Source organism: Salvia miltiorrhiza, chromosome 6, assembly GCF_028751815.1.
Source record: "Salvia miltiorrhiza cultivar Shanhuang (shh) chromosome 6, IMPLAD_Smil_shh, whole genome shotgun sequence".
Lineage (NCBI taxonomy): Eukaryota > Viridiplantae > Streptophyta > Magnoliopsida > Lamiales > Lamiaceae > Salvia > Salvia miltiorrhiza.
The window spans coordinates 4,626,217-4,647,615 of record NC_080392.1 but is presented as its reverse complement, the minus strand read 5'-3'; the positions used below and the strand labels follow the sequence as shown (position 1 = coordinate 4,647,615).

General features: G+C 34.4%; 2 protein-coding genes and 1 long non-coding RNA gene across 4 annotated transcripts; 1 reads left to right on the top strand and 2 right to left on the bottom strand.

The window, feature by feature from the left end:
• Positions 1–1,243: 1,243 nt before the first annotated feature.
• On the bottom strand, positions 1,244–3,852 carry LOC130988096 (NADP-dependent glyceraldehyde-3-phosphate dehydrogenase). The gene is made up of 6 exons (XM_057911857.1): positions 3,485–3,852; positions 3,070–3,392; positions 2,729–2,985; positions 2,502–2,657; positions 1,828–2,206; positions 1,244–1,734 (listed from the first exon to the last, which is right to left on the bottom strand). The coding sequence occupies exons 1-6, from the start codon at positions 3,627–3,629 to the stop codon at positions 1,504–1,506; spliced, it is 1,491 nt and encodes a 496-aa protein (XP_057767840.1). The 5' UTR covers positions 3,630–3,852; the 3' UTR covers positions 1,244–1,503.
• Positions 3,853–14,981: 11,129 nt separating this feature from the next.
• Positions 14,982–17,259, bottom strand: LOC130990074 (endoglucanase 3-like; the record flags this gene model as incomplete). The annotated part of the gene is made up of 8 exons (XM_057914274.1): positions 17,029–17,259; positions 16,689–16,781; positions 16,430–16,591; positions 16,232–16,343; positions 16,027–16,157; positions 15,632–15,788; positions 15,218–15,273; positions 14,982–15,134 (listed from the first exon to the last, which is right to left on the bottom strand). Coding segments are annotated over exons 1-8 (1,095 nt in total), but the record flags the coding sequence as incomplete, so codon positions are not given.
• A 639-nt stretch (positions 17,260–17,898) lies between these two features.
• LOC130988095 (uncharacterized) lies at positions 17,899–21,365 on the top strand. Of its 2 annotated transcripts, none has more exons than XR_009089978.1 (6): positions 17,899–18,342; positions 18,525–18,593; positions 19,521–19,874; positions 20,279–20,376; positions 21,163–21,226; positions 21,314–21,365. It is a non-coding gene; the product is annotated as an uncharacterized LOC130988095 (long non-coding RNA). The 2 variants fall into 2 exon arrangements; XR_009089979.1 differs by having other exon boundaries at positions 21,149–21,226.
• The last annotated feature ends 34 nt before the right edge of the window (positions 21,366–21,399 follow it).

Genomic DNA, 21,399 nt, shown 5'->3' with positions numbered 1-21,399 from the left:
TTTTTTGTGAAAATAAATACGTTAAAAAAATATAGCCCCACCTCCTTCTGACTATTCTTATGCTATTTGGTCACCGCCGTTGTAAGTTATCTCAATTTTGCTGGCATCAAAGTGTGTGCTCGATCCAATTGGATTGTTTGCATATATTCTCATGAAACAAATTCTGAAATTTAGTTGATTGCCAGAATAATCATCTTTGTAGAATCAATTAATCAGAACAATGCATTGCAAAATTTGTTCATACGCTATGGCTCCCATCGAAATCCCTAAGCCCTCTAAACTCAACGTAAACTCTACAATTTGGGGGCTATGTATATAATTTATTATTAGGAATTTATTTTGAGAGCTATAAGGGTAAATATGTACCATTTATAATTATTTTAACTAATTTTTTAAATTAGAGGCTATAAAGAGTAAAATGGGGGCTGTGTTTAAAATTACCCTTTCAATATAAACAAACATGTATAACTGGGCCAAGGCCCACGATCTGTCGCGGCCCATTCTACTCGAACTTCAATTGCCAAAAGAATTTATAAATTGGACGGACCCTATTTATGCAAAATCAGGTTAGAAATGCTGCATGTGACCTGAAATAAATAAATAAATACAATGTGTAGACATTTAATAGTCAAAATTAAGTTTATGTTGCCAAAAACAGGGTTATTCGTAATTGTATACACAATCTTTGAGGTTACTTGTAATTTAGACCCAATTTTAATATTCATTGTAATTTGTAATTTAAACGTATCCATTTTTTTTTGTGCGAGGTTAAAATTGTGATTAGATATTCTTATGACATTGAAACTCAAAAGTGACTCAGAGTTTTTAAACTTCATTGTCCGTATGATCATGTTGTCAATTTCATCAGTAGATTTCCCCCAATTGAATTATTGAGTTGAAAGTTAGCTTGATGAAATTAAGATTTTATGGCAGTACGGATAGTAATTACGAACGTTCAACAATGAAAGTAACAATAAAAGATGACAGCCGAAACAAATGAATTCCAAAAGCTCTCAATTGAATTTTGAGTTATGACGCATCTAAAAGACTAAATTTCAACTCCAAACACGACAACGAAGCGCAGCTCAATTGGTAAGACGCTTCATCTTCAACTAATAGGTAGAGAAATGATGAATCATTATCTGATCTTGTTTTTTAAGAAAAGAAAAGAAAAAAGAACTCCAAACTCGCGTAAAAATTGGTCTAAATTGCAACAAGCATTATAGTTGGGTCTTTATGGCTACATTTCAAAAGTTGGATCTAAATAGCAAATGACTCCCAAAAATGAATATTTCAAGAGTGATTTGGGCTTCCACCAACCTACTAGCCTCATCACAATTTTTATCACAATACACATTTCCTATCCTGGCTTGAGAGTTGAGACAAATACTAGCATTATACAAACAAGGATTGAGTTGGAGACACAGTAATTGAAATGCAGTGAGAAATTTAACAATATCCCATAACACAATTTGTTTTTATTTGAGCACAGAAATGGATTGTTTAGCCCATGGTGTAAGATGGAGTTGGCAAGTTGATGACAGTGCTCTTCACCTTTGTCATCATGTTGATGCTGTTGGTAATGCCTTGCGATCCAATCCCGCTGTCCTTGATGCCCTGGAACGGAAAATGGTCGGGCCCACGAGCCGGTGCCGAGTTGATCTGAACCGTTCCGGACTCCATGGCATCACTGATGAGCATCGCCTTGTTGATGTCTTTGGTGAAGACGCAACCCTGCAATTTATACATAGATGAGCATGGGCTAATTCTGCAGGCTCAAAAAAACATTGGACTATTTTGGCATTACACGAAATGTAATGCCATTACCTGGAGGCCAAAATTACTGGCATTGCAGTGATGGATCCCTTCCTCGACGGAGCCGATTCTGATGACCGGCAGCACGGGCCCGAACGGCTCCTCCCACGCGATCCGCATGTCCGGCCGCACGTGATCCAAGAGCAACGGCCAGATGAGGTTGCCCTCCCTCTTGTATTCCTGACAAAAGGTTGCACCCTTCTCTTTAGCATCCGTGACCAGGCCCTCAATGAAGTTGGCAGACGACTCCGAGACCACCGGTGTTATGTCGCAGTCGTCCTCCGGCGGCCCCACCGTCAGCTTCGCCACCTTCGCCTTCACCGCCTCCACCAGCGCATCCGCCACGGACTCCATCACCAACACCACCTTCACGGCAGTGCACCTCTGCCCACTGCCATAAATTCACATCAATCACTCCATTTCGATTTGGTGCATGCTACTGCAATGCATCAGTGGCGGAGCCACATGGAGCCTAGGGTGGGCTGAAGCCCACCTCCAATTTTAGTCGTATGCATTGTAAAGATTTTTTTTTCTTTCAATAATTGATAACTAATTCTTTTTGCAACGTTTTCATTAGATGAGTACACTCGAAATCAATTGTTATTGATTTCTCAAAAAAAACAATTAGTTGGCCAAGTATAAATTGGCTCCTCCACTGAGCTACTAGATGAGAATAACTAACTAACCTGTAAGAGAATCCTCCCTTGATAATGTTGGCTGCCACCAAGCCTAAATCCGCATCCTCGAGCACGATGCACGCGTCTTTCCCTCCCAGCTCCATCTGCAGAGGAATCATCCCTGCTTTCTTCGAGATTGCGATGCCGGTGTCGCCGCCGGTGAAGCTGAGGCCATCGACATCGAGAGTGAGATCAAATGCAGGATTCATGGATGAGAATCATGCATGTTTTGTTACCTTATGCAGTTGACACCAGGATGCATTGTAAGAAAATCCCCAATCTCAGAGCCTCTCCCAGTGATGCAGCTGATCAGTCCCTTGGGGAAATTGGCTAAGTGAAAGCAATGCACCATGTGAAGGCACGCCACCGCACCCTGCGTCGGAGGCTTCAGCACCAGCGAGTTGCCGGCGACGAGCGCAGGCGCGATCTTCGACACAGCTAGGTTTACTGGATAATTAAAAGGAGGAATCGCTAGAACAACGCCGAGCGGGATCTATTGAACAAAGCAAACCACATATTGTAAATAGTATCCCAAAATATATGGTAATCAATTGATGAAATTATGAAAGAGATGAACCTTGGATGTGAGGCAATACTTAGTTCTCTCATTGCCGGGGAAGCTGTCGGAGACGAGGAACGTGCCCTGTCCCAACACCCTCACCCCTTCCTCGGCGCAGTAGGAAATCAGATCTCCAGACCTCACGACCTCAGTCACAGAGTCCTTCGCCGGCTTCGCGATTTCCTTCACCAGAGCTTCTGCGATGGGGGCTTTGTGCTCTTTCAGGATCGCGGCGGCTTTGTGGAGGAGCTCCGCGCGCTTCCACAGCGGCGTCTTCGCCCACGATTTCTGCGCGGCTTTCGCGGTCTCCATCACCTTGTTCACCTCCTCCTGCGTGCAAGCTGTGTGTTGATTTGTTTAATTAAAATCAGGTGCAAATTAATGTGTGTGTATGTGATCGGAATTAGGTGTATGAATATGATTAATCTCTGACCTTGAACTTTGTAGTGAGTCTTCCTTGTGGTAGGATTGACAATGGCGACGGATTTTCCGGAAGAGGATATCTTCCATTCTCCGTCGGCGTAGTACTTGAAGACATCTCCATCGATGATCTCTGCAAAAGCTCCGGTGCCGGCCATTGAAGAGATGAAGATGGTTGTTGTTGGGAGGTGAGAGTCTTATAAGAGTGTGGGAGATAAATGAAGGAAGGAAAGTGTCGGCTTTCTTGGACTTTGGTAGCTGCCTGCGTATATCTAGAGTTTTCTGTTTTTCTGGTGGAATAAGCTGAGCCACATTTCTTCTTCCATCATTTTTGGACCATATGTCTCTTTTTCTCGCTTTTTTTTAATGGCCTTTTGTCTCGATATTTTCTATCTTTTACTGTTTCTTATCTTATTTGGACTTTTTCAGTCCAAATTGAGTACACGTGGTAATTAGTTAGTTAATTACGAGTCAAGGAGATGAAACTCAAGAGCAGACACGTGCATGTCTCAACAAATGTTTTTTTTTTTTTAATTAACTGATAAATAAATAAATTTAAATATCGCATCATGATTGACTCAAACCTAATGCCTATATCTTTGAGCATTAATTGCACTATTGCTAGATCAATACATACACACAAGAGTGTGTGTTGGCCAAGCGGTAAAGCGATTAATTCTTAAGGCGAAAGGTTTTGGGTTCGAATCTACCGTGGCACAGTCTTTAAATTTTTGGCCACAAGACAGTATATACTGATGAATAACGAAATTTAAAAAATTGGTAATAAATAAGACATATAAACTGATGAACAAGACAATATATATATCAATGGACAATGCAATATATATTGACGAATAACGAAATTTAAAATATTTTGCTCCCTTCAGGATTCGAATCCTGAGAAAAAAAAAATTCTCCCTCTAGATACAATATCAGCCATAGAATTGATAAAATAAATGCACGAGATCGTGTCTTAGGCATCACTAAAAATAAGCGGTCTCATTGGAGCGCTCCCCTATCTATATATCTTAAGGTAAATTAAGTGTGATATGTTAAAGCTATCATTTTTGTTCCACAACAACTTAATAATGATTATGTTTTCAATATATAAGATTGGAGTATCATTTTACCTTATAAGGCCTTTTAAGGTGATGATGAGTCCAATTTTTATATGATATCAAAGCAGGTTCAAATTCGATGCGATTTATCTGTTGTGCACGTTGTAATAATCGATGAGTTATATGATGGGCCAATTCTAATGAATGATGCTAAATAGACACATTGTGGCCATCCATGTACACACTAGTTAAATTGAGAAAAAATTGACTTATTTAATTTATATTTTAAAATAAAAAAGATTTAATTAAATTATTGTATTTTTCATATTGTAGTTATTTTAAAAAAATTATAAATTTTTATTTTTTAGAGAATATTATAAAAATAAAAAGTACAAAAAATAATAAAAAAATAAGTATAATATATAAATATAGTAGGGTTATTGGTGCATAAATACACCAACTTTGGATCAATTCTGATTATTAACATGACCTTTTAAAAGTATAGAAAAATACACAAGATTGTAGTAATTTTAACATGAATTCTATTTATTTTTATAAATACAATTCGAGATGAACCAAAATAAATGTCGAACAATTCGAATTCGTGTTAAAATTACTATAATTCGATTTGTCCATATCAGCATTACGACGTGCAAAATAAGCTTTAATTGAAAATAGAATTCGTGTTAAAATTATTAAAATCAATAAATTGATGTATTTTTTGAAGTTTATGTTAAAAATCAAAATTGATCCAAAATTAATGTATTTATGCGTCAATAATCTAATATAATAAAATAATTAAATTATGTTTTTATTTAAAATAAATAAATAAAGAGTATTATTTTTATTTAATTAGTATGTGGGTGGTCACAACATATATAACAGCATGAATTTATTGAATTTTAATATGAAACGTGGTATGTGATGATAATTTACTTTATGAAATGATGATGATCATCTCTACGAGCCTAATCACAAAATAATAATGAAGAATAATAGAATATATATCCTGACATCATAACTTTAATTTAGAGAGTTGAAAGAACAAAGAGAAGAAACACACATAGACTGATAGACACGTAAACTTTACAGGCCACATGTAAATTAATTAATAATTTTTATTTTTCCAATTTCATATCCAAGTTTTATTTATTATTAGAAGCTAATCCAAAAATCTAACTAATTAACAAAATAATATATTTCATAATCCATAAAAACATGCATTTTGTAAGACTACGTACCATGTATATGTGCGTAATGCACACATACCTCTCGTTTCAATATGATTAATTTCATATATTTGATAACTCGCAAAATCTTTAACATATGCATTTGTGCTATAGTAAACAATTGAAGTGTTTGGTTTGAATGATAAAATATGATTCATAAAATATTAATTTGTATAATTCAACATGAAATGGATAATTCAACTCACACTTTAATACTCCAATTAAATAATTATTTATCATCTTAATTGAATGAATTATTTAATCATTCACCAACTTTATAATTAATTTTATCAATCTTACATTGAAAAAAGAATGATATGAGCCAATGTGCGTTGAGGAGGACCTTTTTCATTTAATCTTATATCATTGATTTTCTTATATATATCATCAATAACCAAGCACAAATTTAGTGAATACACAGATGGTAAAAATTTTAGGTTGCAATTTTAAAGAAAAAAACGTAGTTTAATAAATTAAAGATATGGACATGTTGCACAAAAATCCAACCTATTGGGAGACCAAAAAAAAGGAGGAATATAAATTAAGAAATAGCTTTAGATTTGCCTTCGATGTGAGACCGCATTAAAAAAAATTTCAAGTTAGGCAATCATTAAAATCTACCTAATTAATTAATTGAAACTCCAAAGTCTATAAAATGAAAACTTAATGTCGGAGTACATAGTAAATGCATCCAAACTATTGAATTGCAGAATATGTATGAAATATTATACATTTTGTGTTACACTTACATTCAGTATTTCATTATAACGAATTAAATGTGTGTTAATTACATTGTATTGAATATGTATATTATCTTTCCGTTTTTTTAAGTGTCCTATTAAGAAGTAAATTTTGTTCTTAAAGAAGTGTTCCATTTATTAAAAAAAAAAGTGTCCCATTTTAAAATTCCATGATAAAATGATGCACACTTTTTCATTTTACCCTTTTTTTAGTGGCATTTTTCTTTTACTTTGTAAATTTTTCATGCAATAGTTCAGGATAAAAATGAAAAATTACTCACTTTTTTTTTTATTTGGGAGAGTTGGGGAGGGGGAGCAGTGGAGTTTAAACCCGGAACCCCACTGTTCACAGACAGGAGGTTGCACCGTTTGGTATTTCCTTGGGGACATTACTCACTTTTTTAGTACGTGCATTTTAACTATATATGAACGATATGGAACACTTGAAAAGACTGACGGAATATATTATAAATGTGTCACAAAAATTAGTTGCATTCAGACAAATATTAAATACCGTAGCTGCGAAAGTTTGAAAAAGGAACGAAAAAACAAATTTTGCATTCATGTTCGTCAAAATAGGTTTGGTTCACCTAGGTAGTTCATGACTATGTAAACAACAAAAATGCATTATTTATGTAGTTGCTTATTGGCTATTGGTCTTTTAATTTGTTGCAATGGGCATTCATCTAACTTATTACTATTATGGTGGAAATATGATCGAACAATGCAGTTTACCATGTACATATATATAATCAAATGCTATTTTCATTAATATAGAGCACATCATTTTTTGAACAAAAATTTTAGATATACTTCATGGATAGATTCCTACGAGTTTGTATTTTAAAAACTTATCAATTAAGAGAAGCGGAATATGACTTTGTTCTTTATCCATATTATATGCCACGATTATATCAAGTTATTTTTCGTAGTTGGAATAGAAAAACTTATAATTTCATAGTTGCAATAAAATAGTGTGAGAAGTTTATTGCCCTTACGTATTCAAATAATTCAGTCCACAATATTTATGACATTATATAAAGGATTTATTGTATATAAATTACTGAACTTTCAACAAATTCTCATTTTACACATGAACTTTAAAATCTTTATTAAAATTACTCAATTATTAATTTTTTCTCATTTTTCATATTTGTTCATTTTCTGGCCAACCTTTGGGTCTAAAATGACGTTGTTTCCATCCAACTATACATTACAATGTCAATTCTATTTTTCCACACGATCATATTTATGCTACGCAAGCATATTCATGTTAAACGGGTATATTTATGCCATGTCTCCACGATGAAAAACGGACAAATATGCAAAATGAGAAGAAATTAATAGTTGAGTAATTTTAATAAATATTTTAAAGTTCATGTGCAAAATGAGAATTTGTTGAAAGTTCAGTAATTTATATGCAATTAACCCTTATACAAATTATTCTTTTCCCCTGCCAATGGAGTAAGCATAGGCTTGATTGCTGCTAGGGGCGAGTATTCATATTTCGAATCAAATTTTTGCCTAATTTGATCCGATTTGAAAATTTGAATTTCTCTAAAATACAATTTGATTTGAACCATATTATCCACAAATTCAAATCTGAAAAATCTGAAAAATCCAAAACATAAAAAAAAAAAAATCAAAATACATATCAAACTAACCAATTAGATAATTATGATCAAATTAAGGTCCTAATTAACAAATAATTAATTATAATCAACCAAGATGAGAGTGTATAGGGTTAGAATTTAGAAAAATGTAACTATTTAAGAACTTTTTTTTCTGATCAGGGAAAGGTAAAAAGCTTTTATAAATGACAGCAACATAGGTACCAGTGGTACCCAACCAGCAAAAATAGCTGGAAAAAATCGAAACACATAAAACAGAAAAGAAACAAGAAGATTACTTCTACTGAATTAGCCACACAAATGCACCCCAAAGAACCATCTCCTGAACTCATTAGGAGTTGTCTTCTGTTTATACGCCAACGACCACTCCCAGATTCTTGTTTTGATCTCTGCAAATATTTTCTCAGTCTTTCATGGGCTTTTGTTGAATTTACCCTCATTTCTCTCTTTCCAAAGACACCAAGTTGTGCATATCCACACTCCAATAAGAAAAGCAATGTCCTCCTTATTTCCAAGATGTATAAAAGCAAGAAAATGGTCATAAGCCTTATGGTGGAGGGTCGTCTGTTTATTGAGCCAGCCAAGAATACCCCTCCAAACTTCATCTGATTTACGGCACTAAAAAAGAAGGTGGTCCATGGATTCTGGGAGAGATTTGCAGAAAATACAGAGAGCCTCTGAGGTTGGAATATTAACCTGCCGTTTTTGGAGCTTGTCACATGTTGGTAGTCGTCCCTTCAAAACTTTCCATGCTATTGTTTTTGCTTTAAATGGGGCTTTTTCTTTTCATATCAATGGCCACTCCTTCTTTCCTTGATGATCGACTGGTATTGCATGCGAAGCAATGGCCTTATACGCCGTCTTGACCGAGAATCTACCACTTGGATCGGTTTTCCATCTCCAGCTGTCTTTTTTGCCTGCACAAATAGGATAATTTTTTATACAAGAAAGGAGGTTAGTTATTTGTTCTTGGTCTCTTTCCCTCAGATCGCGGTTCCATGTAAATTTTCACTCCCAAATTCCTTCCACCCACTCTCCCATACTATTGATGAAGCCACCCTTATTGTTACTAAGATGAAACAACCTAGGGAATGATTCCGAAAGAGGTCTCTCCCCAGCCCAACAATGATGCCAAAATGATGTGGATTCACCCTCTCCAATTTGTAATTCGAGATTCTGTCTAAGCCAATTTCCCCTTCCCCCCAGCTCAACCCCAACACATTTTTCCACCATCCTGTTTTCATCGACCTGGTCTCCTTCACCCTAAAACCCTCTCCATCCCAACAGATATCCCCTTGGCTTGCCCGCACCACCCTAACCCACCCACAACAATTCTCTCTCCGTCAGAAGCCTCCATATCCACTTAGCCATAAGAGCTTAATTAAACCAATCTAGATTTTTAAACCCCAGCCTCCCTATACTTTGATCAGTGCACTATTGAAGAACTATCTATATATAATATTATAATATTATATATATTATAAATATAATTCAAATTTTAGATTTTAGAAGTATCAATCAATCCGAAAATCTGAAATTTGTTTAAAATTCAATTCAATCCGAAAATTCAAAAATTCAAAAAATCCGAATCAAATTCAAATTTTGGTTTGATCTAGATCGAATATTCGGATTTTGGGTATTTTGCTCACCACTAATTGCTACTCCCTCCGTCCCACTTATAAATTATAATGACACACTTTTCTTTATAATTTGTTCAATTTATAATGATATTTAAAAAAAACAGTTTGTGGTCCCCACCCACTCTACACTCATTAAATAAGTGATCTCTACTTACTTTACACTTTTAACATCTTACTCTTAATCTATGTGCCCATTTTTATTGTGCCATTTATTAATTAAAGCTTCCTCAGCTCTTAGCGCAATTACACAGTAGCTTTAATTTAATACTATTAAAATTGTGTAGAATTTCAGTTTAATATCTATTGCTCTGTTATTAACAAAAAATAATATTTCAAAAGATACTTTCTAACTACTCTATCCTTGATTGCTAGGTGAAATATTTACTAGGAGTATAATTTATAATGATGATAATAATACTACATAAAAGAAAAAAAAAGGGAACAAATATATTATGCACGCTATAGTGTTCCGCCAAAATTAGCACTGTATTTTAGAGCGGTGAACAGGAAGAGAGGCAGAGATAGTAGAGAATATGATAATTCATTTCTTAGGTTTTCTACATTGCATGGCCACCATTTATACCAACTTGTACGAATAACAAACTTCTACTTTTCACAATAAGGAAAACAAGGAAATATTAAAAATATAAATGATAAAGTGTTATTAAGCAGCATAAGTGGAAATGTGCTTATTAGCTCAATTATCAGCTTTTCTCTCTCCTTTTGAATCAACTTCTTCAGTAAGGAGGTCAACGACTCCTACTTTATCACTCTGACTTCCTTCATTCTCTAAACTTATATTAATATAAATGTGTAGATAAATATTAATTTTGCATGTATCTATCTATATATATATATAGTATATATTAAAAATATCATTTTAAATATTAAATCATATACATTTTATTTTTGAAAATGAACTACATATATCTCATGTTCAACCCTTTCTAAATTTTTACTTACTCATTGATGAAAAAAATATCAGTAAAATAACACAAATAAGATTTTTGATGCATATAAAAATAATTGTTGTCATGTTTATTCAAATCAAATCTTTGAATGTTGCATAGGAACTTTATTTTAAATTTTGTATTTAAACAAAGTGAACACATAAATATGCATTCAAAAAATATATTAAAATATATGCAGATGAATAGTTTGTATATCTTAGAATATTACATGATACATAATGATACCCATTATCATTTATAATTGCTTTAGATATTTGATGATGTATATATTTATACACATTATAAATTAAAATTAATTAATTGGTATTTCAAAAATTAAAAATTCAAATGTTATATATATATTTTATCAAGATTGTGTCGTGGATAATTTTATTTTCTTTATAACATTTTATGTTTGCCTCAAACCACAACACCTTTTACGAAGAAAGGGTCTGATATTATGTGCGTGTGTTGATCAAGCGAGAAGGGATTAATGCTTAAGGTCAAAGGTTTTAGATTTGAATTTCCTATAATGAGGTCTTTAAATTTTTTTATTTAATACTATTAATTAATTTATCAAAAAAAAGAAAGGGTCCGGTATACATTATACAATAGAATAACATTACTAAGATAATTACTAAACAACAATAAAAAGGTAATAAAAGAAATGTATATTAATAAACTAAAAGTGGTTGATATATATAATACTATTTTTTTTAATATGCGGTGAAGGGATAATCCTAGGAAGTTGGAACTGCAAGGTATGGCCTTTTCAACAATAATCTGTCAGCATACAACAACTCGATAATTGCTTCCATTCCTTGTTCATAAAGGTTATCCTATCAATAGTTTTTCTTAACATTTTCTATAGTTATCTATGTTTTTAATGCGTATTTATTTATTTTTATAAATTCTATCTTTTGAGAGCTTCAACCACTCGATCGCTGAATTTTCATTGAATCAAAATTTTCCATGTACGCTACATCCACGTACAAGAATAAATAATCATCTATCTCTCTTATTAACCCATTGAGATGAGTATAATTTAAAAGTAATTAGGGGTTTAATTTGATAAATAAAATTATGAATTATTTTGAATTTTAACGTGACTTTAAAAATATGGCGATTTAAATCACCACCATTTCAATTTTTATAATTATGTTCTCCCAATTTTTTCCAGTAGTTGAATTGTTGAGTTGGAACTTACGTGGATTAGTTCTCCACGTAATATTCATATTACGACGTCGTTTGCAATAAAATTATTAAATATTAGAAATTATGGTGCAAATACAAGATACAACCCCTTTATAATTTGAAAAAAATAATAATTGAAAGTCTACGAAATGACGTCGTTTAGGCCTTATAAAAACGACGTCGCATTTACTAATCCCCGTAAGCTCCAATTCAACACTTTAACGATCGAAAAAGAATTATGGAGGGACATAATTGCAAAAACTAAAAAGTTGGTGATCTAATTCGCTACACTTCAAAAGTCACGTTAAAATTACAAATTTAAAATAGTTGGTAGTTTTATTTACCAAAACCCCTATATAATTAAGATTTTGTTTAATATAACCATCTATATAACGAATGCAAGTACCCTTTATGAGTTCTTCGGTATTATCGAAGTTCGTTAGTACCCTTGATAAATAAGTTTAATCTACACTTTAATCTTATTAATGCGACAACTAAAAAATATCTTAATTAATGTGGAGTAAAAAAAAACATGTAAAAAAGAGTGAAGAGGACAGTGTACTAAGATTTGGTGGTGATCAATCTTTACATATTGATTGTCTAGGAGTTGAAATCAAAATGCTAACAACATAATGTTATCATCCAATTCAATATTGATGGAATCAAAATTGACTAACGTGTATGAAGCATTTCCTCAATATCTTATTAAGGTAGGCTTGCAAAGGAATAGAGCTCCTCACAAGATATTTGAGATTCGACTAAAAAAAAGCTCATTCGAATCTCGATTTGATAATAAACGAGCCGAGCTCGAACCTAATTTCATCGAGTCAAGCTCTAGTTTGACAGGTTCGACACGTTGAGCTTGTGAACATATTTAGATTCGCTTGTTCACGAACCTTCTATCGACCTAGTACACGAACCTTAAACGAGTCTAGCTCGAGTTCGAGTAATATATTGACTAAGATCAAGAACACATTTTGAACATTTTTCACTTTTAATGAGTTTTTAACGAGTTCGAGCTTCGAATATCATTTTATATAAATATTTAACGTGTCGAGCTTGAATTTGATATTATCGAGTATCACACGAGTCGAACTCGAAATGAGCTGAAGCTCGATAAATAGGTGACGAGCCGAGCTCGAATACCTGGATATTTAAACGAGTCGAACTCGAATCTACTAGTTGTCAGCTTAACTCGGCTCGTTTACTACTCTAATTAAGGGTGAGCACGGTTGGATCAACCGGTCATTTGTCATACAAAAAAAATCACCACGTGAAAGTGTCATAATTAGGGGATGAGTTCTATTAGGCGTATTTGATGTGCAATTTTATGATAAAGTGAAATACAAAATTGCGTTACAATATGTGTGAAAAGATATAGTGTGAGATACCATACTTATCCAACCTAAAAATTGGGAATTAAAATCAAGAGTGGGAGTAGGAGAAGGTGGTAGTTGAGCAAATTTTTGTGGATAAGGTTTACTTGATCTTGGCCTTCATTTTTTTCAGCCATCAAGTTGGGTGAAACAGAGCCACAAAATGTTGCATAGAGCTCACTTAATTAATAACATTTTTGAAACACTAATAAAAGTAAAGATTGGACCACATCTATAACACTTACAAACCCATGCCCATGGGCCCATTTGATTTGGACTCATCGGTGATTGGGTTATTCATTATTTTCACTAAATATATGGTTGGCAATTATTTATGATAACTAGGAAAGTAATTTCTTGAACAATAAATCACAAGTTAGAGCATATTTAATCAATTATCCTTAATTTTCCTCCATAACTTGTGTGTATAAATTGGTTTGATAGTTTTGAAGTCCAATCAAGATTGGGATGGAATGTGGGTGTGGTTGTTGTGAGTGTACTCATGCGATGGTGACTCGTGAGTTTTTTTGTTTCTTCTTTTTTTATTTTCCTTTTTATATAATACTTACATCTTGACAAATTCCCATGGATATTCCTTTTAATGATTGTAATAATAGAATAATTTATAGCAACAATTCAAAATTATATGAAATAGACTTTTCAAACTTATGTGTTCTTCCAACTTCCAAAAAAAAAGAAGCAAAAATTCAATTTTTGATGAAACACGAAATAATTATGTTATTTATAAATGTTTGTGGTATATGGCATAGTTTTAAGACACTGAAGAAAAACTGAGTAATACTGAAGTTGAAAATGAATTATGGGTATGTGAATTGAAAACAGAACATATGCTCTATAAAGAAAGACTTTTTTTTAATAACCCAAAATCCACAACCCAAACATGGTCCAGTAACTAGGCCCATTTGAAGTTTCTACTGCAGCCCAAGAGAGAAGTTGGGCCAGAAACGGGTCCATTAGCGGCTAATGGAATTGAGTTGGTTGAAACCTTCAGCTCTAACACTAAAACCCTTGCCAACAAAAACCTTACAACAACACAGCCTCTTGTCTCCTTCCGTCCTTCACAAAATCGAGCAAAAATGAGGTCGAAGAGGAATCTAAGCGGCTCAGACAAGCAGGGCGCGGAAGACGTGCAGAAACTGAAGGCGAAAAACGTGGAAGAAATTGCCAAGAGGATTGAAGAAGGAGAAGCAGAAGCAGCAGCGGATAGTTCCGATGATTCGCCGTTTGTTTCGGATTTTGAAGATAGTGATGATGGCGATTTTGATGATGAAGTACGGTTTGATTCTTTGATTGGTTTCTTATTCTGGTTATATAGAGTTTTGTTTCCACCGTTAGTTTTGTGTTTTCAGTGGCTTTGAACCGTACTGTTTCTTCTCACTTGAGCTATTGTTTTTTCAGTGAGAGGATAAAACTTCGGGGAATAAGGAGAGATAGTTCAATTTTTAGTTGTAGCTTTCTTTTTGCTTATGAAATGACGAACCTGTATTGGATATAGACTCTTAGGTTTTAGGGAACCAATTGCTCTTTTTGTTGAGCTACAGAGCTTCGGCATTTCATTTGTGTAGTATTGAGCTTGTTAATTATGGAACCGGAGTGAAGTTCGGTTTAGTATAAATGAACAAAATATTGAGTTAATTGATTTAATCTTGCTTTTGTAACCTTTGTAGAGTTTGACTGGGGATGAAGGCTCAAGTGATGAATCTGGACCTGAGCATTAACCGACGGGAGGGACGAGCCCCGGTGGTGGATGCGCACCGGATATCTCGAACCGTACCCCACCATGAACGACATTTTCATCGGATTGTCTCCCAGCAAGTAGTCCACCTGCCCAAATCGCAACATCATTACACTCTACACACGCTATATTTCATGAATTTTGCAGGGCAGGATCATCAAAAGTTTCTTGCCTGATTCTTGGCGAATGCCCGAAGCTTCTTCGGGGTGATGATGGCCAGGGCCGGCCCTGACATTCCGGGGGCCCTAGGCGAAAAGGAAAAAAGGGGCCCCTAGGCAATAAACTAGAAAACAATGATGAGATAATTACAAAAATAACTTAGATCTTCTAGCATTTTGAGAAGCAAAATCATCAATAATTTCTTCAAGATCAAGCTTTTCTAATACCTCATGTTCAATGCATAAAACCGCTAATTCATTCAACCTTTCTTGAGACATAGTAGAACGTAAATATGATTTTATCAATTTTAATTTTGAAAAACTTCTTTCTGCCGAAGCTACAGTAACTGGTATAGTCAACAATATTCTATATGCAATAGAAACATTAGGAAAGCAATATGAAACTTTAACAAGTTCAAGAACCTCACCAAGCGATTTTGTTTCAGATGGTAAACACATTTGTAGCACTTGCAATTCAGAATATAAATCTTCAGCATCAATGTCAAATTTATCATTATGTTTCAGGGCATCTTGAAGCTTAACACAACACTTACGCAATTTATCATTATCCCATAAAGATAACATCTTATGAGGAAACAAAAAGCCAAAAATATCTTCAAAAATTGTCAATTGTTCAAATCTAGTCTTTAAAGATAAAATAACAATATCCACTATAACAAAAAAATAATTGATCCTAAAATACTATAAGTAAATTTTTTATTTATTTATTGTAGGGTATAAATATAAGTGGGCCTAAATTTTGGGGCCCCCAAAAATTAGGGGCCCTAGGCCATTGCCCCACCAAATGTTAATAAGGGCCGGCCCTGATGATGGCGCCACCACAGTTCACAACCCTACGCGACGTGGTCAAGTACTTGGCGTAAGTCACCAGAAGGAAAGAAGTGGAAGTCACATACTGCATATTACTATCATTCATCTTGAACAACAGACCACCTGTTACAAAATTAAGGTTGTCAAGACTCGTGCATTGCTCGAAAAACATGTTTTTGGTCGATTGTGGAACGAACCGGGGGTGTATTGAGCAGAGGAGTAGGGCGTCCCCGGGAGCAGAGAGCATATGAAGTTATCGGCGTGGCTTTTGTAGTCGTGGAGAGGCTGGACATTTTGGACGAGATACGCCTGCAAAAACGACAACCAGAAGCATTTTAGGTACTGAGATTTTCTGTTACATTATGCATCTGGGAAAAGTTAAAGCTAAAACAAACCTTGGAGAGAAGGATTCTAGCTCCAACATGCTTGTTGTCCCAACCAAATGTGTTATCAATTTCATCAGCTCCGAGCGTCTGCCCGTTCGCCTGAATGTAGCTCAGATAAGTCGGGTTTCTCGTCGCTCTGTGCAGCCAAGCAGCACCCCACAACAGCTCATCCTTGAACAACAACAAAAAAAAAAACAACCTCAAACACAGTTGAAACGCAACCACCAAAAATAAGAAGATTTTCAAGAACCACCGTATTCCTTTCTACCTGATAGCCAGAGAAATCGCAGTAATAAGGGCACACGTAACGCCTCAGACCCACGCTATATGCGGCACGGTGCTTATCAGCAAACTCAAACACCTAAACACAGACCACAAATGCAGCAACATTAGCAAGACCCTCATGCTCAAACAATGATCAAAATCATTTATAAAAGGTTTAAGGTATACCCTAAAACTCAAACATACGAAACACAAACCAAAAATCTATGATCAAACACAATGCTTTTTAGCATTCCTTCAATGTTTAATGCACATCATAATCTCAGACACCTACGATCAAATTCAATCGTCTTAATTAAGCTTTACTACGAGCTTCAGACATATACCCGAATCGCCCTTCTTGCAAGAACCTTGGAGTAATTAGGATCACTCCTCCGGAAAACTAAGGAAGCAGCAGCAAGAGCAGCAGCAGTCTCAGCTGCAACTTCTGTGCCAGGGGTGTTCTTGTCAATCTTGATCACGCTTCTTGGTGTGTCCATGTCCTCGGGCCTTTCCCAACAAGCGTGATCCTTTCCGGCATCTCCAACCTGCAGCACTTTATGAACAAGCGTGATCATTTATTGAGTTAAAATAAATGACACTTTATGAACAACGTCATCTATGATAGTGTTCTTCAAAAATTTATTTTAATTTCTTTTTAATTTTATTTTTATATTTTATTTTTTTAACATTTAATCCTTTATCTACAACACCATTAATTAATTATTATTGATATTAATATTAAAATTTATATAGTTTTTTTAAAGTAGTGTTTCTAATAATTTTATTATTATTGATTAAACTATTTAAATTTTGATATAGTCAATTTTTATTATTGAAATTATGATGAAATATTTTTATAAAATTAAAAGAATAAAATATGTGTATATTAGCTACAAAAGGAAAGAAAAAATTATTATTGATATTAATATTTAAAATTTTATATAGTTATTTTTAAGTAGTGTTTCTAATAATTTTATTATTATTGATTAAACTATTTAAATTTTGATATAGTCAATTTTTATTATAGAAATTATGATGAAATATTTTTTTATAAAATTAAAAGAATAAAATATGTGTATAGCTACAAAAGGAAATAATATAGAAATTATAATGAAATACTTTTATAAAATTAAAAGAATAAAATATGTGTATAGCTACAAGAGAAAATAAAAAGAAATAAAAAGCTTCTAAAAGGGTTTGAACCCATGAGCAAAACCCTTCGTCCTCAGCCAAATACCCTTCGTCCTCAGCAAAAACCGCCGCCGCATTGTGACCGCCGCCGCATCCTCCTCCATTGTGACCACCGCCGCGTTTCAATCTCCGACTGTCTCCATCTCGGCAATTGAATCTCCGCCTCCAACAGCGCGATTTCGACCACCGCCGCACCTCCGACGACGCGATTTCAACCGCCGCCTTTTGACGACGACTCTGGAGCAACATTCACGGTCGGAGCTTCTCTCATTCTGCTGCCTCCGACACACTACTGCTCAGCTACCACAACAAACCACCCGATAAGTTTCTGCTCACTTCCACCTTCTCAATCAATCTCCACCGTTCGTTTCCCTTCCTCAAACGCAATTCTCGCTTCTTCGACCGTTGCTGCGCTACCAATTCTCCGTCAGAACCGCCTTCAGAGGATCAGCTGCCTCCATCTTCAGGTACTCATCATTTTTACTTTGTCGTTTCGAAATTTAGTCTCTCTCGCACACCGCCATAGTTGTATACTGAACAAAGAAGACTAATTGTACTCCTCTATTCCAGATATCTCAGCTGAAATTGGAGACATTGCTACTCTAGAAAGTTTTTTAATATCAATTATTTGCTGTTATCTGAAATGTAGGATTTTGGAAGATAATCTACTTGAAGGAAATCTACCAGAAAACCTTGGAAGTTTGAGTAATTTGAGGCTGTAAGTTAGTCAATCATAATTTTGCATCTTCTATTATTCTATTTATTCAAGCATCCATTAGTTATCTAGTACATTGTGGTGATAAACATTTTCAAATTGCTTCTCTTAATGAATATGATATTTAGGTTTAGTATTATGACTGCAAACACAGTTTTGCATCACATGAACTTTAAGAACTTTAGACTAGTCATCAATTTCTTTTAACTTCACATCTTTGGATACTGGATAGACTTAAGTTGCCTGGTTCTATTCTAAAAGTAGTTTGGTGTTTCCTTTTGCTGTTCTTGGAATCGGAATGACTACTTTGTGTAGTTTTCAGCTTGTTGACATATTATCTCTACTAAAATGATTGAATTAGTGTATATGTGAGATCGAATAATAGAATTTTCTCAGTGGTGGTTAAGTTGCAAGGAATTTCTACATTTACGGATATTTATACTTTTGATGGAAAACACACGTTGCAATGTATCAAGTGAATTTCATCCCATCTTTTGGGCTAAGCATGATTCAGTATGACACTTGTATATTATATTCAGCGTAGCAAAACGGAAGAGGAATGTTTTGGTCAACTGACTAAATTATGTTAGTGCTTTGCATTGTTTATTTTCGATATAAAAGCAGAGCATGGTTGTATTTTGTCACCTCCAATTTGATTTTAAGTTCATACTTGGCTTCCTAGCTGTTGGATTATGTAGATCATGGAGGTCTTGTCCATACATTTTGAGTAGGAAAGAGAAACAGTGTGATGTCATGTTGGCTATCTTATCTACACACCTTTACATTGTGTTTAGTTTCACAAATCCTATAAAAGATGCATTTGTTATCTCCAATGCATATCTACTGATGTTGTGGTTGAGGAATATCAAACTAGCATTCTGCAAAATGTTATTTGACTGTCATATTCTCACTTGAGGCTTGTACTTGCAGGCACCTTCTGAGCATCAATTTCTCCCGCTCCGAACTGGGTTCTGGAGAGGACGTCCTCAAAGAGCAGACCATGTGGCCTTCGCGCCTCTCTCTCATCGGTGATGCCATCCTCAACGAGCGTGAAGTCCGGACATATGAAAGCGCAAGTGTGTTGTCTCTAGCAACTTTTACTTCTTTGTTGATCGAGTTCGTTGCCAGGCTTCAGAACCTGATTCACTCGTTCGAGGAACTCAGCGAGAAGGCCAAGTTCCGGGAGCCGTTTGAGACGATGGAAACACAAACCAGCACCGGTTTATGCTCCAAAGTGCTCAAATGCTTATGCTGCAAAGACTAATGCAGTCTCTAGAATCACAGGTAAATGGTTATCACTTGTATTACCCAGTAAAACAATTTTGTGAAATATGGCCACAACACAGCTTTGGGGTGAATATTATGCCCCATATAAATCAAGCGGTTTGCTGTCTTTAGAATTGCACTGGGAAGCAGGTATTTGAAGTAAGCTCCCAGAAAGTTATAGAAAATGTAATTCTTCACCATTTCTTCACCAACTTTTTATTGAATCAAGCAATGAGAATGGTGTCTGTTAATTCAAGGGCTTCACATTTAAGCTTTCTGCAACATACGATGTTTTGTGATCTACGTAGCATTAGTTCAAAAACTGCGAATGAATTGACTCCTCACCCAAATAGTAGCAGCAAAAACGGAACAGCCTACTCCTCACCCCTTTCTCACAAATGAGTTTTTTCTGACTGATGCAGGTCGCGAAAGTTGTTGAAGAATGCATGCATAACTATCTAATGTACGAGCACCTACTGCAAGTTAGCCTTGTTCATCCTGAGAAAGTCCATCCAAGATTGTGAGTACATCCTTAACCTATCAACAATCCAGCTTCTTAGAGTGAAATCTATCAAATCTAAATTGTACACATTGAGTTGGAACTCAATTGATCCTTATAATTTGAGATTTGATCTATATTAAATTATTAAATGTGGTCTGATCTTATGTTGATTTAACATATTAAATCTATATAATCTACTGTCAAAATGACAACCAACAGAATGATACCGTGTTACTGTGCATATGACTTAGTCGTAGCTCCGTTGATCTAACATTTATATAAGCAATTTTGAAAAATTATCCCATATGCTGTTTTTGAAAATGAGTGTTTGGGAATTTGGAACAATTTATTCTTAAGAGAAGCATACATTAGTTATCTAACATTCAAGCATCCATTAGTTATCTAGTACATCTGTTATGCCAATATTATTAATTCCCTACCAAATGTCACCCCAGTTGCCTTCTATGCTTTTATAGTCTTTGTTTTATTCTTTTTCGTATTCACTTGTTTTGATGTTTTGTATAATCTTTTGTAAATGAAAGGATAAATTGTCTCTAAATCATTCCCTTATTTATTTATAAAATTGATATTTTACCGACTCATTAAATTGCTTTATGGTTAAAATAATGCATTCGAAATGAATATATTACCTAAGTGCTTCTTGTTATGTGTATTACATAATATGATATTCAAGATTTCTGTTTGTCATTCTTCACTTGGACCTTTGTGCCTTTATTGTAAGAAGTTTATTGTTGATTGAATCGAAATCAAGGTTAATTTTTTAGAAAAGTGTTGCTTGGACAGGTGCAGGGGAAAAGGAGTAAATGCTTTATAGCTTCTTGTAGTAATACCTTGTGTGATCCATGAGGTTTGTCAAATAATCCATAAAATTTATATCTCTCTATTGTAATATCTAAATAATGTATATAACTCTTTAAACTACTTTGCTTTGTAGATTGACAAGTGAAAGGACAATATTGGTTATGAAGACCTCTGTTAGTTTTGGATATGATGTTCCAACGGCTACTATTTTGAACTTTT